The sequence below is a fragment of the Meles meles genome, chromosome X, assembly GCF_922984935.1.
Source record: "Meles meles chromosome X, mMelMel3.1 paternal haplotype, whole genome shotgun sequence".
Lineage (NCBI taxonomy): Eukaryota > Metazoa > Chordata > Mammalia > Carnivora > Mustelidae > Meles > Meles meles.
Genome location: NC_060087.1, coordinates 119,752,985 through 119,775,765, shown reverse-complemented (window position 1 = coordinate 119,775,765; position 22,781 = coordinate 119,752,985). Strand labels below are relative to the sequence as shown.

At 43.2% G+C, this 22,781-nt stretch overlaps 1 protein-coding gene across 5 annotated transcripts in view; it reads left to right on the top strand.

Annotated features, from left to right (window-relative positions):
- Positions 1–22,781, top strand: part of ATP11C (ATPase phospholipid transporting 11C) — a 184,388-nt gene that overhangs the window by 123,305 nt on the left and 38,302 nt on the right. For all 5 annotated transcript variants that reach the window (XM_045995008.1, XM_045995009.1, XM_045995007.1 and 2 more), the window contains exons 13-22: positions 943–1,104; positions 1,790–1,941; positions 2,949–3,020; positions 4,842–4,915; positions 7,199–7,302; positions 7,723–7,904; positions 9,106–9,369; positions 13,053–13,227; positions 17,723–17,825; positions 18,892–19,037. In XM_045995008.1, coding sequence (XP_045850964.1) covers positions 943–1,104; positions 1,790–1,941; positions 2,949–3,020; positions 4,842–4,915; positions 7,199–7,302; positions 7,723–7,904; positions 9,106–9,369; positions 13,053–13,227; positions 17,723–17,825; positions 18,892–19,037 — 1,434 coding nt within the window. The remainder of the gene's footprint in view (positions 1–942; positions 1,105–1,789; positions 1,942–2,948; positions 3,021–4,841; positions 4,916–7,198; positions 7,303–7,722; positions 7,905–9,105; positions 9,370–13,052; positions 13,228–17,722; positions 17,826–18,891; positions 19,038–22,781) is intronic.

Below are 22,781 nucleotides of genomic sequence, written 5' to 3'. Positions count from 1 at the left end.
GTTCTTGCTCATTTGCCGCTCTTTTCGTAATAGTGCATTTGTAATTAACCTGACATTTATTTTTATTTTATTTATTTATTTTTTGTTTATTTACAGCATAATAGTGTTCATTGTTTTTGCACCACACCCAGTGCTCCATGCAGTACGTGCCCTCCCTATTACCCACCACCTGGTTCCCCCAACCTCCTACCCCCGCCCCTTCAAAACCCTCTGGTTGTTTTTCAGAGTCCATAGTCTCTCATGGTTCATCTCCCCTTCCAGTTTCCCTCAACTCCCTCTCCTCTCCATCTCCCCATGTCCTCCATGTTATTTGTTATGCTCCACAAATAAGTGAGACCATATGATACTTGACTCTCTCTGCTTGACTTATTTCGCTCAGCATAATTTCTTCCAGTCCTGTCCATGTTGCTACAAAAGTTGGGTATTCGTCCTTTCTGATGGAGGCATAATACTCCATCGTGTATATGGACCACATCTTCCTTATCCATTCATCCGTTGAAGGGCATCTTGGTTCTTTCCACAGTTTGGCGACTGTGGCCATTGTTGATATGAACATTGGGGTACAGGTGACCCTTCTTTTCACTACATCTGTATCTTTGGGGTAAATACCCAGCAGTGCAATTGCAGGGTCATAGGGAAGCTCTATTCTTAATTTCTTCAGGAATCTCCACACTGTTCTCCAAAGTGGCTGCACCAACTTGCATTCCCACCAACAGTGTAAGAGGGTTCCCCTTTCTCCACATCCTCTCCAACACACGTTGTTTCCTGTCTTGCTAATTTTGGCCATTCTAGCTGGTGTCAGGTGTTAACCTGACATTTGACAAGAAGTCTTAGAGACCGTGCTCTGCTACGGATAGGAGAAGAGCCCCGCCTTACAGCCTAACGAAATCTCAGTCACGCTGAAGGAGGTAACACTGCCTCTGTTTGTGTCCTTGTTTTTAGGTGGATTATATATTCACAGACAAGACTGGAACGCTCACTGAAAATAGCATGGAATTCATTGAGTGCTGCATAGATGGACACAAATACAAAGGTGCAGCGCAGGACACTGATGGTCTCTCGCAGACTGATGGACCCTTAACGTATTTTGACAAAGCAGATAAGGTGGCATTTTCCGAATTACATTTTCCCCGGAGAGATCCATCTGTGTGTGCATGTGCTAACTTCGCGTAGTAGAAATCCGAGCTCGGAGTGCATGACACCGACTCTGGAATAACCCTTTGCTTTTTTGACTTCAGCTTCCCTGCTTCACTAACACCTCCGGAGATCGTTAATAAGCAGAATTTATAAATAGGGAGGGATATGGAAAATGGCTTCGGGGCAAGAATTTCACTTGCCTGTCTGTCTGATCGTAATTCTTGATGCTTTGTCTTTAAAAATATGAGCTGCTCCAAGAGCGAAGTCTTTTCCAGTCATTCAGGTCCCAGGAGTGTCTAGACATTAAATGAACCCAAGTCTCCCTGCACCTGAGCTATCGCCAGATTGTGAATTGGATACTGAATGAACTCTTTCAGGCCATAAAGAACTCACCGATTTAGTATTCGGTGGCAGCACCGTAGCCTGAATGAGCGAACACAGCCCCTGGGGTATGTTAGCTGAGACCCGGGGATGCTGTCAGGTACAAGGGAGGATGTAGAGCTCATCTGAGTATTAGGGATTTAGAAATTTCGGCGACTCAGTTTGCTGGAGGTTATAACATTTTCTCACGTTAATACATTCTGTCTGTTCGCTGACTACCAGGTGATCAAAGGGAAAATAACAGAGTCATTTTTCTGTTACCGTTCGACAGAACCGAGAAGAGCTCTTTCTGCGTGCCTTATGCTTATGTCACACTGTAGAAGTTAAAACAAGTGATGCTGTTGATGGGCCTGCGGAATCAGCCGCGTTAACTTACATGTCCTCCTCACCAGATGAGATCGCGTTGGTGAAAGGAGCTAAAAAGTAAGCACTTCTGTTAGGCTGGGCGACTCAATTCTGGAGATGTGCCGTACAGCGTGTACCCGTCGTTAACAACACCGTGGCTTGCACTTCAGAGTTTGGTAAGAGGGTAGAGCTCATGTTAAGTGCACTTTACCACAAACAACAGAACACCGCTGGGACCCACGGAAGCTTCGAGAGTGGTTGGATGGGTCTCTTCCCTCGCTTGTGGTAATGAGCTCACCGGTGTTTGCACGTGTCCAGACTTCTCAAATTCCTCACGTTCAATAGCTGTAGTTCTTTGTGGGTCAGTCATACCTCAAGAAGGCTGTCTTAAAAACCCGGAGGTAAGTTGTAGAGAAGTACATGAGCATTTTTGAAGAGTTAAAAAAAAAAAAAAAGGAGTAAGCACTGCTTGTACTTCTCCTGAAAACAGGAAATCACAGGAGGACTACAGTTGTTTTTCCTCCGCTCCAATAACCTTATCTTATAGATATTCTTCAATAAAAAGCCAAAATCTTCATCTGAAAATTGGTGAAAATTTTCCCAAACCTAGCCAATTAAGACCAAAAAGAAAATAGCAATGCGTAGATGCGACTTGCATTACTGTTGATAAATACCAACCGGAAGACCAAATGTTCATATTCTGCAAATTCTGCAACAGTGGCCACTTTCTGTACAACACATGCTATTTCTGAAGCGCTCTCAGCAGTTTTGACGTCACTTTGTAACCGACAGTCCTGTATTACCCTTGAGGCCTGAGATGATTAAGTGGTTAAAAGGTCACCCGATGTGTCTGCTACAGAATTGGAATTACAGATTGCTTCTTGATTACAAGTCGTGACTGGGCTTTGACTTCCTCTTTCCTGTCGTCTCAGCCAGTAAAGGGAAGTATAGTTATAGACTGTTTTGTGTTGTTGTTTTTTTTCCACACAAAAGAGAAGAAAACAATAAGCAAGTGTGCCCCAGTGCAAGGGAAAACTAATCGTTCTTTAGAGATCCACAAAGGTCTTTTTCTTGCTTTTTCACAGGTATGGGTTCACATTTGTAGGAATTCGGAACGGCCATATGAGAGTAGAGAACCAAAGAAAAGAAATAGAAGAGTAAGTAGCGCGGTGTGTTTGATGTTTGTGACGTCTTAACCCCACAGTCAGCCTTGGGTGGATTTCGGGGAAGCGCCGCAAAGGAAACTTCTTTCATCTATAATTGGATAAGACTCTGCTTTCCGGGATGGAGTTTTATATAAATGTAGCGGGAGGAGAAGACCTTTTTCTCGAGTGGCAGAAACTGGGACTTGAGGTGGAAATGATTTCTGTTTGGTTTACATGTGGGTCCAAGAGCCCGAATGAGAGTCTGCCTGGACTTACTTTCGGAAACACGGATGCTAATGTTAGGTCTCCAGCACACGCTGTAAGAAAAATCCATGAACTTGTATGAAACCTTCCGCTGTCCGGAACCCAGCCGGTCACTGTGGGATGGCAGGCTCAACCAGTCGAGACAGCTCTGGTGTCAGAAGCTTTGTCTTATTCTCCCCCACTCAAGTGTGAGCCCCAGGGCAAGTACCCCGAGGCAGCAGTGTTTTGGATCTTTTTTTTTTTTTTCCCCTACAGAGAGCCCAACGAACAAAACCGCCTTGGCTTAATAGCAGATTTTAATTAGGGTCTGTGATTAATTTGAATTCCTTCATCTGAACTTGAAATGTAATTATCTTATCTGACTTCTATTCTGGCCCCTAGCCTCTCAGGAGACCCATCTCAGAAACCTGTAATATGTGTAGATGTGTTTGGGGAGTGGACCCCTTAGGGAAGTGATGCTTAAAAGCCAGGCAAAGGCTCTTTGGCCTGACTGCCAGGAACCCGGATCATGATTAGAGTCCAGATTCTAGCCAGTTCACAACAGTGCCCCCATCTGGTCGACACCGACTGATAACGCTCCATGTAGATCTCCTTCACACCTCCCATCAAAAACAGGCTTCATAGTAAATATTCTTAGGTCAACTACTTGCATCCAAGTTGCTCATTTTCAAAAAATATTTCCCCATGTCTTTGTAATAATTAACTCTATTTTTACTCTTCTGCCTTCTTTCATCTGATTGATTAGCCCAGTACAAATCTGATCATATCATTCCACTGTTTGAACCCTACAGTGACTTCCTGTTGCTCGTAGGATAAAATTCCAAATCTCTGAAACGGACCACAATGTTCTCAGCTCCCGGCCCTTGCTTACCCCTCTGGCTGTGCCCCCACCAACTAGATTTCAAGCTTCAGTGAACTATTTCTGCACATACCTTTTTCTCTACTCACTATGCCATGCCACCCTTTTTTCATCATGTCACTCCCGCAGAGCACAGCCGAGACACTGCCTCTTCCAGGAAGCCTTCCTTCAGATATCTTCTTTCTGGGCCTCACATCTCCCCTGTGAGTTCCTTTATTACAGTGTATGGCTGGTGAAGATGCAGTCCTCTCATTACCTTCCGCTTCCCTTATCACACAATGAGCCTCTTGAGGGAAGGCACTCAGGCAGAGTCGTGTCTGTTTCCCAGTACCTAGCATTGTGCTCGACCCATAGTAAGCACCCCATCGACGATTAAAATAATCGGCAAGGTGGGACTATTTCTAGACCCCTCCAGAAATGGCTTGTCTGGCCAGCTCTTTGTCTGCCAGTCCTTTGTCGTCACTCTGTCCTTATCATTTGCAGTAATCTAATGGGAGGATACAGATATCCCTTAACGAACGCTGGCATCCTCTGCTACCACGTTCTAAGTGCAGACAAACGTCAGAGTCCCAATGGAAAGTGACAGCTGTGCCCTCAGCCAGCAACCCTTACCAGAAGGGGAGAATTCTATTCAGGATGTTTCTCTGGTGGGTTATTTTTCCCCAGTGTGGCCTAGGTATTTTCTCTTTCTCATTTTTCTCCTCATAAAGGTATGAACTTCTTCACACCTTAAACTTCGATGCTGTCCGTCGTCGCATGAGTGTCATTGTGAAGACTCAAGCAGGTATATACGTTTTTAAATAAAAACTTGACTTCTTCTCTTTTTCCACTTGTATATTTGCATGTTGATCAGTTATTGTAAGGTAGGAAAACATCTCATGTAGTAATAGATGACTACCTTAAAGTCATACAAAGCAGTAACTTCTGTGTACGTCTTAACGTACTTATATAAGCACGTATGTTCATACGACAGTATATACATTTTCTTGGAAACGGAACTCCACTCTTCCGTCCTGAGTGTCCAGGCAGAAACTGAAAGGGTGACCTTTTTATAATTCATGGTACTGACCAATCACCAGTGATGTCTACATGCAGCAGCCCAGTACAGTGGGATGGTTTGAGATTAATTAGCTGTAGAATTCTTGAGTATGGAGAGTTGCTGGCTCTCTCTGCTTCCCTTCCTCACTCCCCGCTGCTTTATACTCCCAGGGAGCGGGCAAGCTAGGAATGACTAAGGACCAGATTGCTGGAAAGGATGTGGTGGCTTCATTCCAGCATGCTGGGCTCTGTGTTTGATCAAGTGGGGAAGCTTGCCCTTGGCACTGTAACCGGTACAATCATCCCAGGGTTCCCCCCGCATCCTTTGGAGGAGCCATGGTAGCAGACATACCTTCTGCTTGGATAGAACAAGAGCCGTAGGGGAGCACTCCCACCTTATTTGCGGGCTCCCACATGCCTCTTGTGTGTGTGCTCGCGTGTTTGTGAGTGAGAGAGACTGTGACTGTTTGTCTCTACATGGTTTTTCAAATTTTCCTTGATTTATATCCTAGTAACTTACCTTTTAGTGTTTTTTTAAGATTTTATTTATTTATTTGATAAACAGAGATCACAAGTAGGCAGAGAGGCAGGCAGGGGTTGGGGGGGAAGCAGGCTCCCCGCTGAGCAGAGAGCCCGATGCGGGACTTGATCCCAGGACCCTGAGATCATGACATGTGCCAGAGGCAGAGGCTTAACCCACTGAGCCACCCAGGCGCCCCACTTTTAGTGTTAAATCTATCCCAGATTCCTTAGTGTGAGAATGGGAAGATACAAACAGACCCTTGAGGGAACGTTTCCCCCTTTATTCATACTCTGCGGGGTGACTGCCAGGTCATGAAATTGATTTCATTCTGTGAATGCCAAATTTGTCCTGTGGCTTTTAAACACACTGTGGATATGTGAGAGAAAATTAAAAGAGAAAACTACTTAACATTTGAGATACTTGGTGATCTTACCTGTCTGTATGTATGCACTTAAGCATTCTACTGCAAATGATGAGACATCTGGGGAAGTGGTCTGCCAGGGGCCTTGACCTCAGCTGCATTTCTCTTTAACTTCTTGAACTCAACATTTTGCTTTATAAGGGTAAAGTGTCTTTTTTTTAAGATTTTTATTTATTTATTTGACAGAGAGAGATCACAAGTAGGCCGAGAAAGAGGCAGAGAGAGAGGAGGAAGCAGACTCCCTGCTGAGCAGAGTCTGATGCGGGGCTCGATCCCAGGACCCTGGGATCATGACCTGAGCCGAAGGCAGAGGCTTTAACCCACTGAGCCACCCAGGTGCCCCATAAGGTGTCTTTCTTGATGCTCAGTGGCGACTCCCTTGCTGATTGCATGGCCTGACAGAAAGCCACACTTACACCAGCACTCTATAGGGCTATTTTCAAGTTTCCAGTACAAACTCCCAAGCCACTGTTTTTAAAGCAACCTCTGTAGTTCATTCAAAATGATTTTTATTTTATTTGTGCTTGGGTTTGGTCTTGACATCAGTAGAATGCCATGTGCGCACTTTAAAACATGCTTGGCAATGTTTTCAAAGAGAATTCAGAAGGAGCTCCTTGACATAAGTCCAGTCTCCCATGATTCCCTGAAAGGAAGTACATTTTAACAGAGGAACTTGTTGTATGCTCTTGAGTTATTTGTGTCCGTGCTTGTCTTCAGAGGTAATGAGCATTGTTCTGCGAGAGTGAAGGTCAAGATGTCTCATCCCAGGATCCACAGTAACTGAGTGGGAGAGGCCACCTTAATAGTTCCTGTTATTAGGGGCACCTGAGTGGCTCAGTGGGTTAAAGCCTCTGCCTTCGGCTCAGGTCATGATCCCAGAGTCCTGGGATCGAGCCCCACATCAGGCTCTCTGCTCAGCAGGGAGGCTGCTTCCTCCTCTCTCTCTGTCTGCCTTTCTGCCTACTTGTGATCTCTCTGTGTCAAATAAATAAATAAAATCTTTTTAAAAAGTAGTTCCTGTTATTAAAATCCCAATACCAGTCTTAAAATTCTAAGTTGAGCCCTTGTTTTTTTGTTTATTTTAGGAGACATCCTTCTCTTTTGTAAAGGAGCAGACTCAGCGGTCTTTCCCAGGGTGCAAAATCATGAAATTGAGTTAACGAAAGCCCATGTGGAACGTAATGCCATGGTGAGCCTACATCCTTCTAGAAATGCTGGAGATGACTGTTTGATGGGATTTCTATTTAAATGTTTAAATGAATTTTAGCTTATTTTTTATAGTCTATTTTTATATTGGGGCATTTGGTAATACTGTTTTCCTTACCATAATGTAAAACATTATCCTGGAGCAAATTTCTGTGCAGAATTTGCAGACTTGAAGACTTTTCAAGAATCTTTCATTTACGTTCTGCTTTCTTTTTTTTAAGAGTAGTATTTTGTTATTCTGAACCTAATTGAATGTTACCTGTTTACTTGCAATCTGTTAGTGGTTTTTTTTTTTAACTAAACATATATCAGAATTTCTTTTGTAGAGTGAAACGAGGGTATTTAAAGGGATTGTGGAATTTTTCTCCCAATTCCTTAGCTAACTAGAGATCTTTCTTTCTAGGACGGATATCGGACACTTTGTGTAGCCTTCAAAGAAATCACTCCAGATGATTATGAAAGAATCAACAGACAGCTCATAGAGGCAAAAATGGCCCTACAAGACAGAGAAGAAAAAATGGAAAAAGTTTTTGATGATATTGAGACAAACATGAATTTAATTGGAGCCACTGCAGTGGAAGACAAGTAATTACAAAATGATATTCTTGTCATTTTAATGACCAGTCATTTAGAGTGGTTTCTGTCCAGATTGGTAATTTTATTCTCAAATTTTGAAATCGTCTGTTCAGATCTGTTGCTAGACCAGACTTTGAACCATCCGTGAGAATGATTTTTTTAAGTGAAATATTTGTGGCTTAGAAGAATGAATCTGTCATCTCGAAGATCTTTTACATGTTGACACCTTGAGTTTCCTATTTCACAAATATCTGCATAAGTCTCATGATGTATTGAGAGCTTTGTGCTAGAGGCATCCTTTGAGCTGGTGCCCGATAGAATTAATAAGCTTTTGGCAGACAGAAATGAACGGAAAGGAAATTCGAGTTAGAGCAAACAACGTGAGAGATCATTTGAGCCTGGTTCAGCAGGCTAGAGCATGTTTTTGCATACTTTCAAATAATTTGTTTTAATTCTCCAGGCTGAGCTGCACTAGACAAAATTGGAGGGCTCTAGCATTGAGCTAGAAAGAATACATTTTAGACTCTTAATATTTTAGGAGCTTTTAGGAAATGATAAATGCAAATTCATGAGCCTTAACAACGAAAAAAGTTTTATCTATATATATTTTTTTTTCAGCCACATTGGAAGATTTTGAAATTTTAATGGGATTCATTTAGTCTAATATCTTTCTCATTCTCTGACCAAAGGGAGCTCAAAGAAAGTAGTATTCTCTCCATGCCTTTTGGATTTATGCTTAAATTCACTCTGGGGCTAGTTGGCTTTCCTGTTCTCAAAGCTGCTCAGCAAAGGGGATTCACTAACATCCCCCGATACCTCACTAGAATGCCCTTTCCATTTTGCCCCATGTCAAGTATTTCTATGCTGAGATATAAAATTCAGTGAAATAAAGTGACAGTGAATGAGAACGTGCGGTGAGTTGATGAACATTTTAACTAAGAGGGAGGAGTCTCCATTCTGCCATTGGATACCAGTTACCTAAAGAGAGGTCATTAACCTTTCCAAACCTCCCTGCTTGAAAGTCACGTTAGTAAGTCAAACCACGCCAGAGATCGCACTCCCAGAAAGAGTAGGGGGTGTGTGGGGAAGCCAGCTGGTAACATGTCAGGACTCCAGAATTGCCGTGGGTTGCAGGACTACTCTCGCAAGCCTTCTTGCAGCCTCTCTGTCGGGAATTTTTGAGGATAACAAGGGTTCCTTTTGTGCCCAGGCTGCAAGATGAAGCAGCCGAGACCATCGAAGCTCTGCACGCGGCAGGTCTGAAAGTCTGGGTGCTCACCGGCGACAAGATGGAGACGGCCAAGTCCACCTGCTACGCGTGCCGCCTCTTCCAGACCAGCACGGAGCTCTTGGAACTGACCACCAAAACCATCGAAGAAAGTGAAAGGAAGGAAGATCGATTACATGAATTGTTGATAGAATATCGTAAGAAGTTGCTGCATGATTTTCCTAAAAGTACTAGAAGCCTTAAAAAGTAAGAAAGTGCATCTGTTTCTTATACTTAGACATGGGTAGAAATGTATATCCCGGCTGTTCGTGCGAAGGCTGTTTTCTGTGATTGATCATTCTTTGTTTGCAGGTGTTTTATCCTTGTAAGTTAAAACCTTCCTTGAGGACTTGGCCGATGGCTCATTTGAGGTTATTTGGCACTTTCTGCCTCTCTTTTAATGTAAAAGAAAATCGTGTATTCTCCAGATTTAGAAAAGTAGTTCAGTTCCTTCGTGTTTAGGGTTTCGGGATTTAGCACTGATACCCTGGCCTGGTCCGTGTCAAGAAAAAATACGCCTTCTTGTGGCCTCTTAAATTGAATGCAGGGGACCCAGTCTGTTTAACAGTCACCCTGTAATTTGAGGTCCTAGAGCCATTTATTCTGTAGATTTTCATGCCCCAGAACCCCGAAGGGCACTGAATACTGTTAATAACACGGTTACTTCAACTCTGCTTTCAACGAGCTGCTTAGGAAGAACTTGTAGAACATAAGGGTCTCGAGAAAAGCTCTGATGCATAATAATTCCATGCCCAGAGATCGCTGACCAAGGCTTAGCCTTGTCTAAACCAGTTTCTAGAATTTACTATGGCTACCAGCACATCAACTGCCTCTTCTGGAATGCTGCAGGATGTCCCCACACTAAATCCAAAGACCCCTAGGTGAAAGTACTTTGCATTTTTTGAGCATATCCTTTATTTCAGGAACTGTATTTAGCACTTTATGTAATTATTCTCACTTGGTCTTCATCTCAACCCAGTAAGGCTGTCTTATTTTCTTTTTTTTTTTAAGATTTTATTTATTTATTTGACAGACAGAGATCACAAGTAGGCAGAGAGGCAGGCAGAGAGAGAGAGAGAGGAGAAAGCAGGCTCCCCACAGAGCAGAGAGCCCGACGCGGGGCTCGATCCCAGGACCCTGGGATCATGACCTGAGCCGAAGGCAGAGGCTTTAACCCACTGAGCCACCCAGGCGCCCCAAGGCTGTCTTATTTTCTTCACTTTACAGATAGGAAGGCTCAGAGAGATGCAGTAACTTATTCAAGATCACACAGCTAATGGGGGGGGTGGGAACGAGTCTGTCCAATTTCAGAGCCCAGGCTTTTAACAACTATGCTCTCTCAGGACCCTCGTGTCTAGTGCCTAAACAGACTTTACAAATGACTTCCCCGCACTCAATGAGGCTGTGGCCCATTCTGAACCAGCTCTTGTCCTCCTGGCACTTGGGCGTCAGTGAGAGCAAACACGATCTTATGATTGCCGCTCATAAATGTTTCCTTCCTTTAGCCAAATGGTATGTAGAAAGACAGCCCAAATTACATTTTACTCGTCCATTTGTCTTAATCCGTTCCGGCTAACATAACAAAATGTTACAGGTGGCTCAAACAACAGAAACTTACTTCTTCTATTTCTGGAGTCGAGTTCCAGTGAGGTCCTTCTCCCTGGCTTATAGAAAGCTACCTTCTCACTGCGTCTTTCCACGGCACAGAGAGATGAAGTTCTGGTGTCTCTTCTTACAAGGGCACTCATCTCGTGCCATGGGCTCCGCCCTCATGACTCCACCTCCCACAGGCCCCATCTCCAGACACCGCCCCACTGGGGGCTAAAGCTTCAACATAGACTCGGAAAGGAGGGGAGACATGAGACGCAGTTTGGTCCATAGCACCATTCAGCGGCTCTGGGGCACTTTTGTAAAGGCCAGGGTTTCTGAAAAACTGAACTCACCATCTCAGAACATTCCCTTTTGTGGTTCATCTGTTTGGAGTTGGGCCCAGACTTCCCTCAAGTTCTATAAGCAAGCATCAGACTCAGAATCCCTTTTGCTGCTTCTGCTTCTTTTGAGCAACTCGTGCCTTGATTCCCCAAGGCCCTCTGCCGGACGAGCAGTTCTCCATGACACCCAGAATGAGGTCACAGCGAACGCCTCGAATGACCTTTGCACCTTGCTTTCCTAGTGCACCCCAGCACCCTTCTCTCCCCTCGCCTCGTTCTGCCCAGTTCCATTTCAGTTTCGGTCCTCGGACTTTTAGCCATTTAGTATCTGGTTTTCTGCGTATGTTCTCTCCCGTATACTTCTGCGCTCTCCCAGGGAAGATGAGTTAATGATTCTTCCCATTCTTCTTGTGTGTCCTAGTTAGACTTGATGCTTATAAATACTGCTGGATTTGTTAGGGAGCCCCTGTTCTCTGCACATTAAGCGAGCTCTGAGTAGAGGAGCAAAGGAGAACACATGATTGATATCTCTTTAATTAGTGAATAAAACATGCTTCTAAAATTATGAAGCAGAATATGGACAAGTACAGAATACCTCAGTATCAGTATACACCAAGGGAACGTGGAATGAGGCTCTCACCCCTCAGATGTTTGGTCCATTGGACGGCAGCTCCCTGATCACTAGAAGCTTGTGGGAAACGCAGAATCTCCTGTCTCCCCGCAAACCTAGTGAGTCCAAATCTATACTCGTACAAAAGTCTCAGGAATTTTAACAAGATTCCCTTAAACCTTAAGCTTCAGGAAACCTAAAATTAGACAACTGAATCGGTAATGAGATCGTGCTGGGTCTAATACTTTGACTGCACTGGTGCTCCAATGGCATCCAAGATTCCCCGAGAAAGATTGATTAATCGCTGTTTTTTCCTAATTATGAAAAAATGGAATGTTAATTGGGTGAATTTTCTCATTTGTAAGTTTTCCGCCCTATGGTTGGTTGGTTTTTTTTTTTTTTAAAGATCAATTGATTGATTTTAGAGACAGAGGGCATGCACGCCAGGGGTGGGAGGGGGGTTGGAGAGGGAAAGCGGAGCCAGACATGGGGTTCGCTCTCACCACCCTGAGTTCATGACCTGAGCTGAAACCAAGAGTTGGTCACTTGACTCCTGGTCACTTGACCAGGATCCCCTCCCATATTTTTTTTAAGTAGTTGCACCTTTTTTTTTTTTTTTTTTTGTCTTTCCTGGCACCTAATATCTCTTAGTCATCCTGGCTATGCATGAGAATCACCTACAGAGCTTCCTAAAACATAAACCTATAAATTAACAAGTACTGGCAAAGATACTCTGATTTAATACATCTGGGAATAGACCTCAGGCATGGGCAATTTTTTAAAGCTGTCCAGATGATTCTAATGGGAAGGCTGTGGTTGAGGACCACTAATCCCATATAAAATGATACTGATTTAAGGAACATATATCATTATTGTACGGGAGTTTTAATGAACACTGTGTCTCTTAGGCTCTTCATCATTTTTGAGAAGCCAGGTCTGTTGACCGGCTTGGTCATTCAGAAAAAAATTCTTCTGTGATTTGTATACCCAAAGCCATTTTGCCTTTTTTCTTACATTATTACGAAGTTTTCAGATTGGCGATTTGTCTTCGTATCAGAGTTTGACTGATTGATCTGTAATTTCCACAGTTTGCCTTGAGTTTCTTACACAGAGACCAGCTGCTGAATGTCCATTATTTTTATACGTTTTAGAACTTAGAATCTATACAGGCAGCTTGAGTCTCAAAAGATCCCATGGAAAAGTCTCGCTTGTGCCATTGTTAGACAGTTGCTTCTCTACTGTTCGTAGGAACCAGGCTGATCATGGCCCTTATGCAAGACCCTCCTCTTTGTGGTTTTATCTTTTTTCTATATAGGAGATTCAATTACAGCATTGTTTTTCTTTTCCAGAGCATGGACAGAACATCAAGAATACGGATTAATCATCGATGGCTCCACGTTGTCACTCATACTAAATTCTAGTCAAGACTCCAGTTCTAACAATTACAAAAGCATTTTCTTGCAGATCTGCATGAAGTGCACTGCAGTGCTCTGCTGCCGGATGGCGCCATTACAGAAAGCCCAGGTAACCGGATAGGAGTTCGTGGTCCCTTCTGGGGCTTTCTATACACGCGTGTGCAAATGTTCGCTTCCCTTTTGTTCCTTCTAAGAGCCCTTTCTACCTTATTACCTCTTCCTAGGCTGCTGCTTCTCCGCGGTCACATTCAGAGGTCTGCCCACCCGTGTAAAGGGACCCCATGCTTATCCCCTCAAGCTGGCTGTCCGGTTCCTTCCTTGCCTTCCAGGCTTCTCTGATGAGTGCTTGGTGCGTGCTGTCTCCATCCCGCTGTTCCTGGCTCCCCTGGGACGTTAGCCCCGTGGGTTCTGTCTTCCCATCATGTCGTCACGTCCGTTGGCTCTGGAGGAGAGCGCTGACCTCCTTGCCAAATCGGTCGCGCTGGCTTTTGTTCTCCTCGTTTCTCTGCCACAGTTAACACTTCCGGTCCTGTCCTCCTTAAAACTCGCCTCCCTGAGTTTCTGTCTACAGTCCACAATCTTGACTCTTTTTTTGTTGTTGTTGTCCTACTTGGCAACCTAGTGTCTTTATATTTTGTGTCATCTTCTCACTTCTCACTAATTATCATTTCTCGCTGAGGCTCAGTCTTCCTTCTGCTTTTCACTTACAGCCTGTCTCTCTAAACACGAATTTCTTTCATTGGTAGTGTCTGGTACTGACTTTTCCTTTATGTGAAATCTCTTACCTGGAGCTGCCTATTAGCTCCGTGTGGAATCCCCACTGTCATATTAAATTCTAGTGTCCAAGACAGATCTTAGAATCTTCTCCTTCAGGCCGTGTTTTTCTCCCTTCTCTTCATTATTCCTGTCACCGGCGCCACATACTTTTTTGCTCCCTAAGTCACCAAATGACCTCTGACCCTTCTCTTCTCATTCACTGTGTATCTAGTCACTGTGCCCCATTGATCCTACCTTTTGTCATAGCTTTCATTTGGCTGCCGTCTTCTTAAACCTTCCATTCCATCCCAGTCCAAGTCCTGTGACTTCGCACGGACTCTGATTTAGCCTCCTTGTCAGTCTCCTGGCTTTCGCCCTTCCCCCTTCAATCTCTGGCCATGCTCCCAAATGAATCTTGTTAAAACACCACTTCTCCCGTTATATATTCTTACTCAGATATTTTCACAGTTTCCTAGTCCCTGAGGACCAAGGGCAGGTGACTCTGGCATTCAGGCTCACCCCTGTTGGCCTTGTCATGTGTCTCCGTGCTCCGTGTCCACTGTTCCTCCCGCATCCAGCTGAAATCGTCCGCTTCTCTTGGTTGCTCCTCCCTTTGTGTCCATGCCAGCTTCCAAGTCTGGAATTCTCTCTGAAATCCTCTTGGGCTTACAGAAGTTTTACTCCTAATTAAACCCGATTTCAGGCCCCGCACCCATGTGCCGTTTTCCCCAGCCCCTCCAACCTCACATTGATCTGCCTCACCTTGCTCTTTGGCTCTTGGTGCAGAGAACCTTAGAATGTCGGTTCCAGACTTAGTGTTGCTTCTTCGTGTTCTTTGGCTGCTCACTCAAGACCCAGGGAATGGCTGTGTCCTTGATTTGTCCTTTACACAAACTCTGCTCCCTCCTTCACACACGTGCACCCGCAGCCCATCCCAATTTAGGGTATTGTCTCTGCTTTCCTCTCACTCTCGTCCCCACCGCGATCACGTGTTCCTCTTCTTTTCTTTTTTTTTTTTTTTTTCCCTTCAACCTTCAGAGCCTTGGTTAGGCCCAGTTGAGGAAGTCGATCCTGCCAGAACCATCTCCACAGAAATCTGTCCCTTTAGTCAGAGGCAGTCTGTCTTTTATCTGTTGCTCGAATTGGCTCACTAGGATTCTGGTTACTCCACGGCCTAGGAGTTACTTGAATTGCTGACCCCATACTGCTTCTCCGAGCGTCTTCTGGCTGGATACAGAGCCTCCCTGTACCTCAGTCCTTGACCTGTTTTATCTCCTTCGCTATAGTCCTGTGTCCTAAGCTGTCACCTACTCCCCTGTCAGGCCCACGTAGGTGATTTTCCAGTCCCTTTTCCGGTCCAAATACTTGGGCTTTTACTTCACTTCTCCAGCTGTTTACTGAACGTGCCGTCTTGGGTGTTGTCATAACCATCTCAACTCAACTTTCTTTAAAGCCCATCATCTTCCTTGTCTTCTCCCGCATGGGTTTCTGAGCTCACTGTACTTCCGGGTTTCTAGATTCAGAGCCTTGAAATCTGTGGTGACTCCCCCATGCTTTACCTTTCCACGTGGTTTCGGTCACCAAATTCTGTCCATTTTCTAGTACGTTGTCTTTTTCGTCTTTTCTTTCCTGGCAGATGCAGGCCTTTAACAGCTCACTGAACTCCACCTGTAACTCGCCACCTAGCTTGGCTCTTTGCCCGCAATCTTGCTTTTTCCTCCTATTTCTCCTGCACCCTGCGACCACTTTCATATTATCACTCCCTGTTGATCTGGACCCAGATGTAGCGGTCCATGCCCTGTTTATGAAAACTCATCAATCTGGTCAAGCCTGTCTGTCTTCTGAGCATAGATTGTACTTAACCTGGTTGGGTGCCTTAGGTCATGCCATCCCCTGTCTCTGCAATATTCCTCCGGTCCCCGTGTCCCCTTCTACGCAGCTCTTCAACCATCGTTCATGATTTAGATGAAATTACGCTTCCTTCTGTAAAGTCATTCCTGAAGACTCGAGCATGTAGTATCCCCTCCCTTCTCTGCCATCTTGGGCCTTTTTATGTGGACAACTTAGACGACAATGTTACCTGTCCCTTGGACAGGTACCTCACACTGTTAGTGTTTATCGTTAATCTGATTATCTAATATTCTTGTATTCATTCCCGGTGTCTGCTCGTCTGTTAGATGTTTCTTAAGGTGTGTGACCAGCCTTCTCTCTTGGATGTTTGCACATGACATTGCGTATTGTATTGTGTGCAGTTGTAGCTGATCGATAAATAGGTTTTGGCACTTTGATTTCTTTTGTATGAAGAGAAGTTCTTAATCCAGGTGACCTGGGGCATGGTAAAAAAAAAAAAATCAAAAAAGAAAACAAAGAAAAACCATGTTTACCTATCTAAATCTTTCATGATTTTATAGTCCACGACTATATATCTTTTCATCTTTCTACAAGGATGACCTTTAATCTTCTTAATCTATATTTTCAGGCAGGAGCTGTCACCCTTGCTAATTTTAGCGCCTTCCCTAGACCTTTCCTGGCTACACTTTCTCTTTTTTGAGGTGCAAGTCATTGCTGCACAAGTTTCACAGGTGCAATTAGGTTAACCAGAATTGTAGCTCATCAAATACAAATTTAGTGTGGTCTCTTTAAGTTTGTCTTTGACTCATTTACAGATTGTTTCTGAGAGTCTCTAAAATTTTTTAAAAAGAACCAAGTCGTGGGGAGGGAATAGGGGAAAGCTGGCATTTCACAGTAATGGCATTTTTGTGTTACATGGAATTGGATGTGGGTTTTTTTGTACACTATTTAGTACAACTAAAACGTAACTGGGTTTTGTTTAAGAAAAGACTGTGGGGTGGCTTAGCCTCGTGTCCGTTATTTTTAATCAGTTGTGTTGAACGTGGATTTTATTTATGCTAACTGGCGAAAGCAATTCTGAGGACAGAATTTCTGCAAGGCACGAGTTAGCTTCTGCATTATATACACTTTTTTTAAAGCTGCCAGATTCTAGACGGTTTTGAGGGGTGACGCATAAAGCGGTCATTATCTAAAACGTGGGGTGGGAGGGCGGCTGCTTACCCAATATACCTCCACACGTGACTCCGCCAGGAGATGATTTCTTTCATTCGCCACCTGTCACGAACACAGGGAGCTGCATTGTGCCACTGACACATCTTGAAGAGACACTCCAGGAAGAGTGACAGGCTTTACACACTTATCTCAGAGAACTTTCTGCACATCTCAGTACCTTCAAGATGCCCACATTTAAAAACGAAGCTACCTGTGGAAGAGATGAAATCATGGCGGGCATTGGGAGATTTAGTAAAGTGTAGCTGGCAGCTGGATGGGTGTAAGACTACCATTGCGGAAGTCCCTGGGAATACGGGAATGCACCAAAGGGAGTGGTTGTATCTGCAGGGAGTAGAGCTGGAAAGGTTCTAGAAGCATCATTCTCTCATTTCCCACGCCTACTCCAGTAACCCTATACATGTTACTTCAGATCAGCTTTCTGGTCTCCACGGTCCCACTCAACACCTCATCTAAAAGGACACGTGAAGCATTGACAAAAGAGGGAAGCAGGTTGGCCTCTAGTATAGGTAGGAGACAAGGTTCTCTGACACTTGCTGTATGCATGGAGCCCAAAAAAAGGTGGGTACTGGTGTCACATTTAAAATGCTACATTCTTTTGCCTCTGGGACTCGAATTAAAGGCTGTTGGACGTAATAGGCACCAAGCACCTTTCTGTTTGTTGACAAGGCCTCCATTTACAAGTGTGAGTGCGACATACGCCCACAGTGTCGTAGTCTCACGTTCCGTTTGACCTTTTCTGTACCTCTTTTGTGTTTAATGTGTAGATTGTCAGAATGGTGAAGAACCTAAAAGGCAGCCCAATAACATTGTCGATAGGTGACGGTGCCAATGATGTCAGTATGATCTTGGAATCCCATGTGGGAATAGGTAAGAACCACCTAATGAAATGCTTATAGGTAACATGGTCTTCTAGTCAAGAGAGAAGTGTTGTGGTTACTCATCTTGAATTTTAATTTGGGAAAGATAATTATTCATTGAATGAACATCCTCATCTAACCTGTCCATCCCAAAGTCCTATCCGTGGTGGGAACGTAGCAATACCAAGTTAGAGGATATTTTTATATTGACCGGATCAAGTGAATTTCCCAAACCTACTGGCAGTGCCGGTGATCATTTAGCTCTCACTCTGGCAGCGGGCATGCCGTGTTACTGATTTTCTGCCTACTTACACTGCTGCACTGTATCTTCTGAGATTCTTAACTGTTTGGGACTAAGAAATGACAGTTCGTTGGCTGGATTTCCACAGGGCAGTATTCATGGGTGCTTTGGGCTGTGGTGTTGAATTTATGTGTTGGCATGCAACAACGGCTTTTTCTACTGCCTGTACCATTTTTCCCCCATGTCAGGGTGCTGACAGGCAGCAATTCTAACACCCCAGCAAGCCTTTTTTTTGGGGGGGGGGGAAGGGAAGAACTAATGGTATACAACTCTCAGGGGTACTCATTGGTTATTCAGTGTGGAAGTGGCCTAACGCTGCTTGAGCTCATGGAACACTTGGGCTACTGCTCAGAGTTTCATTCAGTGAGAGGACTTCACCATCTCCTTGTAACTCTCCAGTTTTGAGCTCCTAGACCACAAACCCCAGGTCTCTGAGTTGCTTAAATACAGCCCCTTGTCTAGGGGCATGTACATTTACACACTTAACTAAGTGCCTTTTATTCCAATTTAATTTTTTTCCTTAATTTTTGCCTTGTAATGATTAGAACAATGATTTTGTTTAATGGTCTTATTTTGTGTTATAAATAAATAATTACCAGCTAAGTTTTACTTTTTACTGGTGAGATTCTTGGTCCCTGTTACAATACTTTTCGGTTAAAAGAATTTTAAACTATACAAGTGAACTGTGCCACATAAACAAGTTAAAAGTGTGAAAGTAGCAAATCAGGAAGTTGTTTATTTTATGAAGTACTCATAGAGATGTTCTCATTTTCAGGTATTAAAGGCAAAGAAGGTCGCCAAGCAGCCAGGAATAGCGATTATGCTGTTCCCAAGTTTAAACATTTGAAGAAACTGCTCTTGGCTCACGGACACCTATATTACGTGAGAATAGCCCACCTTGTACAGTATTTCTTCTATAAGGTATGAAACAAAATAATCTGTAATTGGACTTATCACCGTCTAACCCAGCAGTGGTTCAGCTCGGGCATAAGATTTTCCTCCCGTTTTTCACTGTTCTTTTGCAGTCTTAGTACTGAGATTTGTGGTCTGCAAAACACAGGTGATCTATCTGATGAATCAGAAACTAGAAATTCCTGGGGCTCCTGGATGGCTCAGTTGGTTAAACGTCCGACTCTTGATTTCAGCTCAGATTGTGATCTCGGGGTCGTGAGATCGAGCCTTTCTGTGGGCTCTGTGCTCAGCGGGGAGTCTGCTAAAGCGTCTCTCCCTCTCCTTCTGCCCCCCACCCACGCTCCTGCATGTGCACTCTCAAATAAATAAAAATCTTTAAAAAAAAAAAAGAAACTAGAAATTCCTTTTAATGCGAGCAATTTAAGATGAAATTTTTAAGTCAGTTTTCTTGAAGTGGAGTTTAAATGCAATACAAGGTACCCATTCAAAGTGTACAGTTTCTTTTTGACAAATGTATACATCCACGTGACCATCATCCCAGAAAGTGCCCATGTGCTTCTTCCCAGTCTGCTCTACTTTGCATGAGTGACTAATCTGATTTCTGTTACTGTCCAATATATAGCGATACTGACAACATACAACATATAAATTTTGGTCTAGTTTATGCAGTATGCACATTAGAGTTGCCTGTTTTAGAGCTTCATATAAATAAAATCATATGTGCTCTTTTGTGTCTGGCCTATTTCAGTAGAGTAATGTTTTCAAGATTCAGGTTGTATCATCAATACTTGGTTCCCTTTCACCGTAAACAGTATTCTGAACTACTCCTTTTAGTTACCGAGTCCTCTTTTCAGGTGCAGTTGTACAGGTAAAGCAAATAGAAGCAAAATTGCACTCATTGAAGGGTGACGGGCCAAGGGCTGTTTCCTCGCTCAATCTCCTTGTCTTGCCTAGAGATTGCACAGAGCACACAGTACAAGCCCCTGAGTTTATGCCTAATGAACCTGGCGTACATGAAAGTGAACTAACATCTAAAGTATGAAAACCATTTTAAGCCAACATGGGCCAGAACTTGAGATCTTGTCCTGTGTTCTGTTCAGTATAGTTTGTTTTTAGTTGTTTGTGGGGTTTTTTTTTTTCGCTTTTTGCATTGATATAATTTCAGACTTCGTAAAAGTTGCAAAATTAGTGAAATAATTTTCAGATGCTCTTTGTCTGCTCTTAACACCTTGGATAACAACATAGTTATCAAGATCCGTAAATTGAAAGTAATCGGCACATTACTAACTAGTCTACGTGTAGTATTGGAATTTTGCCCAAGGTCGCACTGGTAATCTCTCTGTGGTCCATTTCAGGCTCATGACTGCATTTAGCTGTCATACCTCCTTAGTCTTCTTTACACTGGAATACTCCTGTCTTCTTTGTCTCTGTGATCTTAACATTTTTTAGGAGCACTGGCCAGTTTGTAGAATGTCCCTCAATGCGGGTTTGTCTAATGCTTGCTTACCGTGAGAATCAGCACCAATACCAAAGAAGTAATGTCACCTGCTGAGCACATCGTATCGGGAGGCATGTGTTGTCAGTATGTCTCACTCAGGATAACGTTAACTTGGATAACTTGATTCAGATGGTGTTTTGGGGGTCTGAAGACCCTTCAACTGTAATCTGTGTAATTTCATTGGAAAAGAGCAGTCTGCTACTAAAAAAGATACTTTATGAGTTAAAAATTTATTACTATTGTTACTTACTCTATTACTCAGATTGTCACAGATTCAGCCTATGTCCTTTCAACATGTCCCACTGTTTTTTATTTTTTATTTTATAGTGATAAGAATGCCTCACGTGAGCTCTGGCCCACTTAACAGATTTTGAAACGTACAATGCAGTATTGTGAACTGTAGGTACAGCAGTGTACAGCAGAGCTGTGAAACTTGTGTCTTGCAAAACTAAAACCTTGTATCTGCTGAGTGTCGACTCCCCATTCTCCTCTCCCCCGCTCCCCAGCCTTTTTTGAAGACTTATTTTCTGGTTCCATATGATATTCTAGGCTCATCTTACAATTTTCCTGCTCTAGTCCTGGATTTAGACATTTCTCCAAGGAACACTGCTTCCTTTTATTTGCAAATGGCATTTAGAAATCAAGATCTGGGTGTCAATTGTGCTCATTGCTGCTGAGCTGCCCTTGGTTCTAGGCCTTGTCGGCGAACAGAGCTAGGAAATACGTCTGAGGATACACACAGATCTATTATATTTGTGAATATATGTGTGGCATATACACACAACTTTGTTGGGCCAGAATCATAGGTAGCAGTATGAACCCAGAATGTCATCTCAGTTTATACTAGTCCTTTGATGCCAGCCAATACCACAAGGTTTCATTTCTGCCCTTCCTCTATTCCTAATTTGTAATCCCTTTCTCCATTGGTGAGAACCTCAGTTCTCATTATCCTCAGTGTTGTTTATTTACTTGCTCAATCCAAGAATAATCATGATCCTGTGAGCAACAAACTAACTTGGGTGATATATTTGTTATATACTTCTTTTTGTCTTTAGCCTTGGCGTATATCGTCAAAATACTATTGCAAAGTTATTTTTTTTCCTTTTCTACCATTTCAGTGTGGTTATGTTATTTATTTGCAATAGGGTTAGGTTAAGTTTTTGTTTGTATACCATTTTGGTCCTTCCTCTTTAATCCTGATTGATTTTATTTTTTACGTATGTAAACCATTGGCATGGTGTTCTCCTCAAGATGAGGTTCTCTGAGAATCTTGCTTAGTGAGTTAATGCTCTAATCGAAAGGAAAATCGTGCAACAGTGATATTTCTCAAATCCCTCTTGCAAAAAAACTCTTTTTCTAAAATAAAGGTTTTGAGGTCATCTGTAATTATAATCCTATCCACAGAGAGAACCAATGGTGATATTTTTATGTGACATGTTCTATATAAATTAAATTGTGTTACAATGTTTTCAGGGTTTTTTTTGGTGTTTTTTTTCCCCAAGTAATAATCTCTATACCCAACCTGGGGCCCGAATTCACGACCCCAATATCAACATTCACACGTTCCACCAACAAAGCCAGCCAGGTGCCCCTATGTTGTTTTTATACACTACTGGGTTGTTTTTTTTTTCCAATTTTTATATTGAGATACACTTCACATAACAAAGTTCACTATCGTATACTTAAAGTGTACAATATGCTGTCTTTTTTTTTTAAAGATTTTATTTATTTATTTGACAGAGAGAGATCACAGGTAGATAGAGAGGCAGGCAGAGAGAGAGAGAGGGAAGCAGGCTCCCTGCCGAGCAGAGAGCCCGATGCGGGACTCGATCCCAGGACCTGAGATCGTGACCTGAGCCGAAGGCAGCGGCTTAACCCACTGAGCCACCCAGGCGCCCCACAATATGCTGTCTTTTAAGTGTATTTGCTATGATGAGCAACCGTTGCCACTATATGTTCCAGAACATTTCCATCATCCCGTAAGAAGTCCCGTACTTACTAGCAGTCAGTGCCAAAACATACTGTTTTGCACTTTGCCCTTTTCACGTCGTAATATATTGTGAACAATTTTTTCATCCAGTTAATCATTCACCTAAAGCACGATAATGGTGTGGGATCCCAAACCCCTGTGATTGGACATTGAGGTCACCTCCCCAACAATACCTTGGTTTTCTTTTATAACGAAGCATTAGAGTTCACGTTAGACTGAGCCTGCCTACTCAATTTTGTCTACCAGGGGATAGAATTGAGAACTT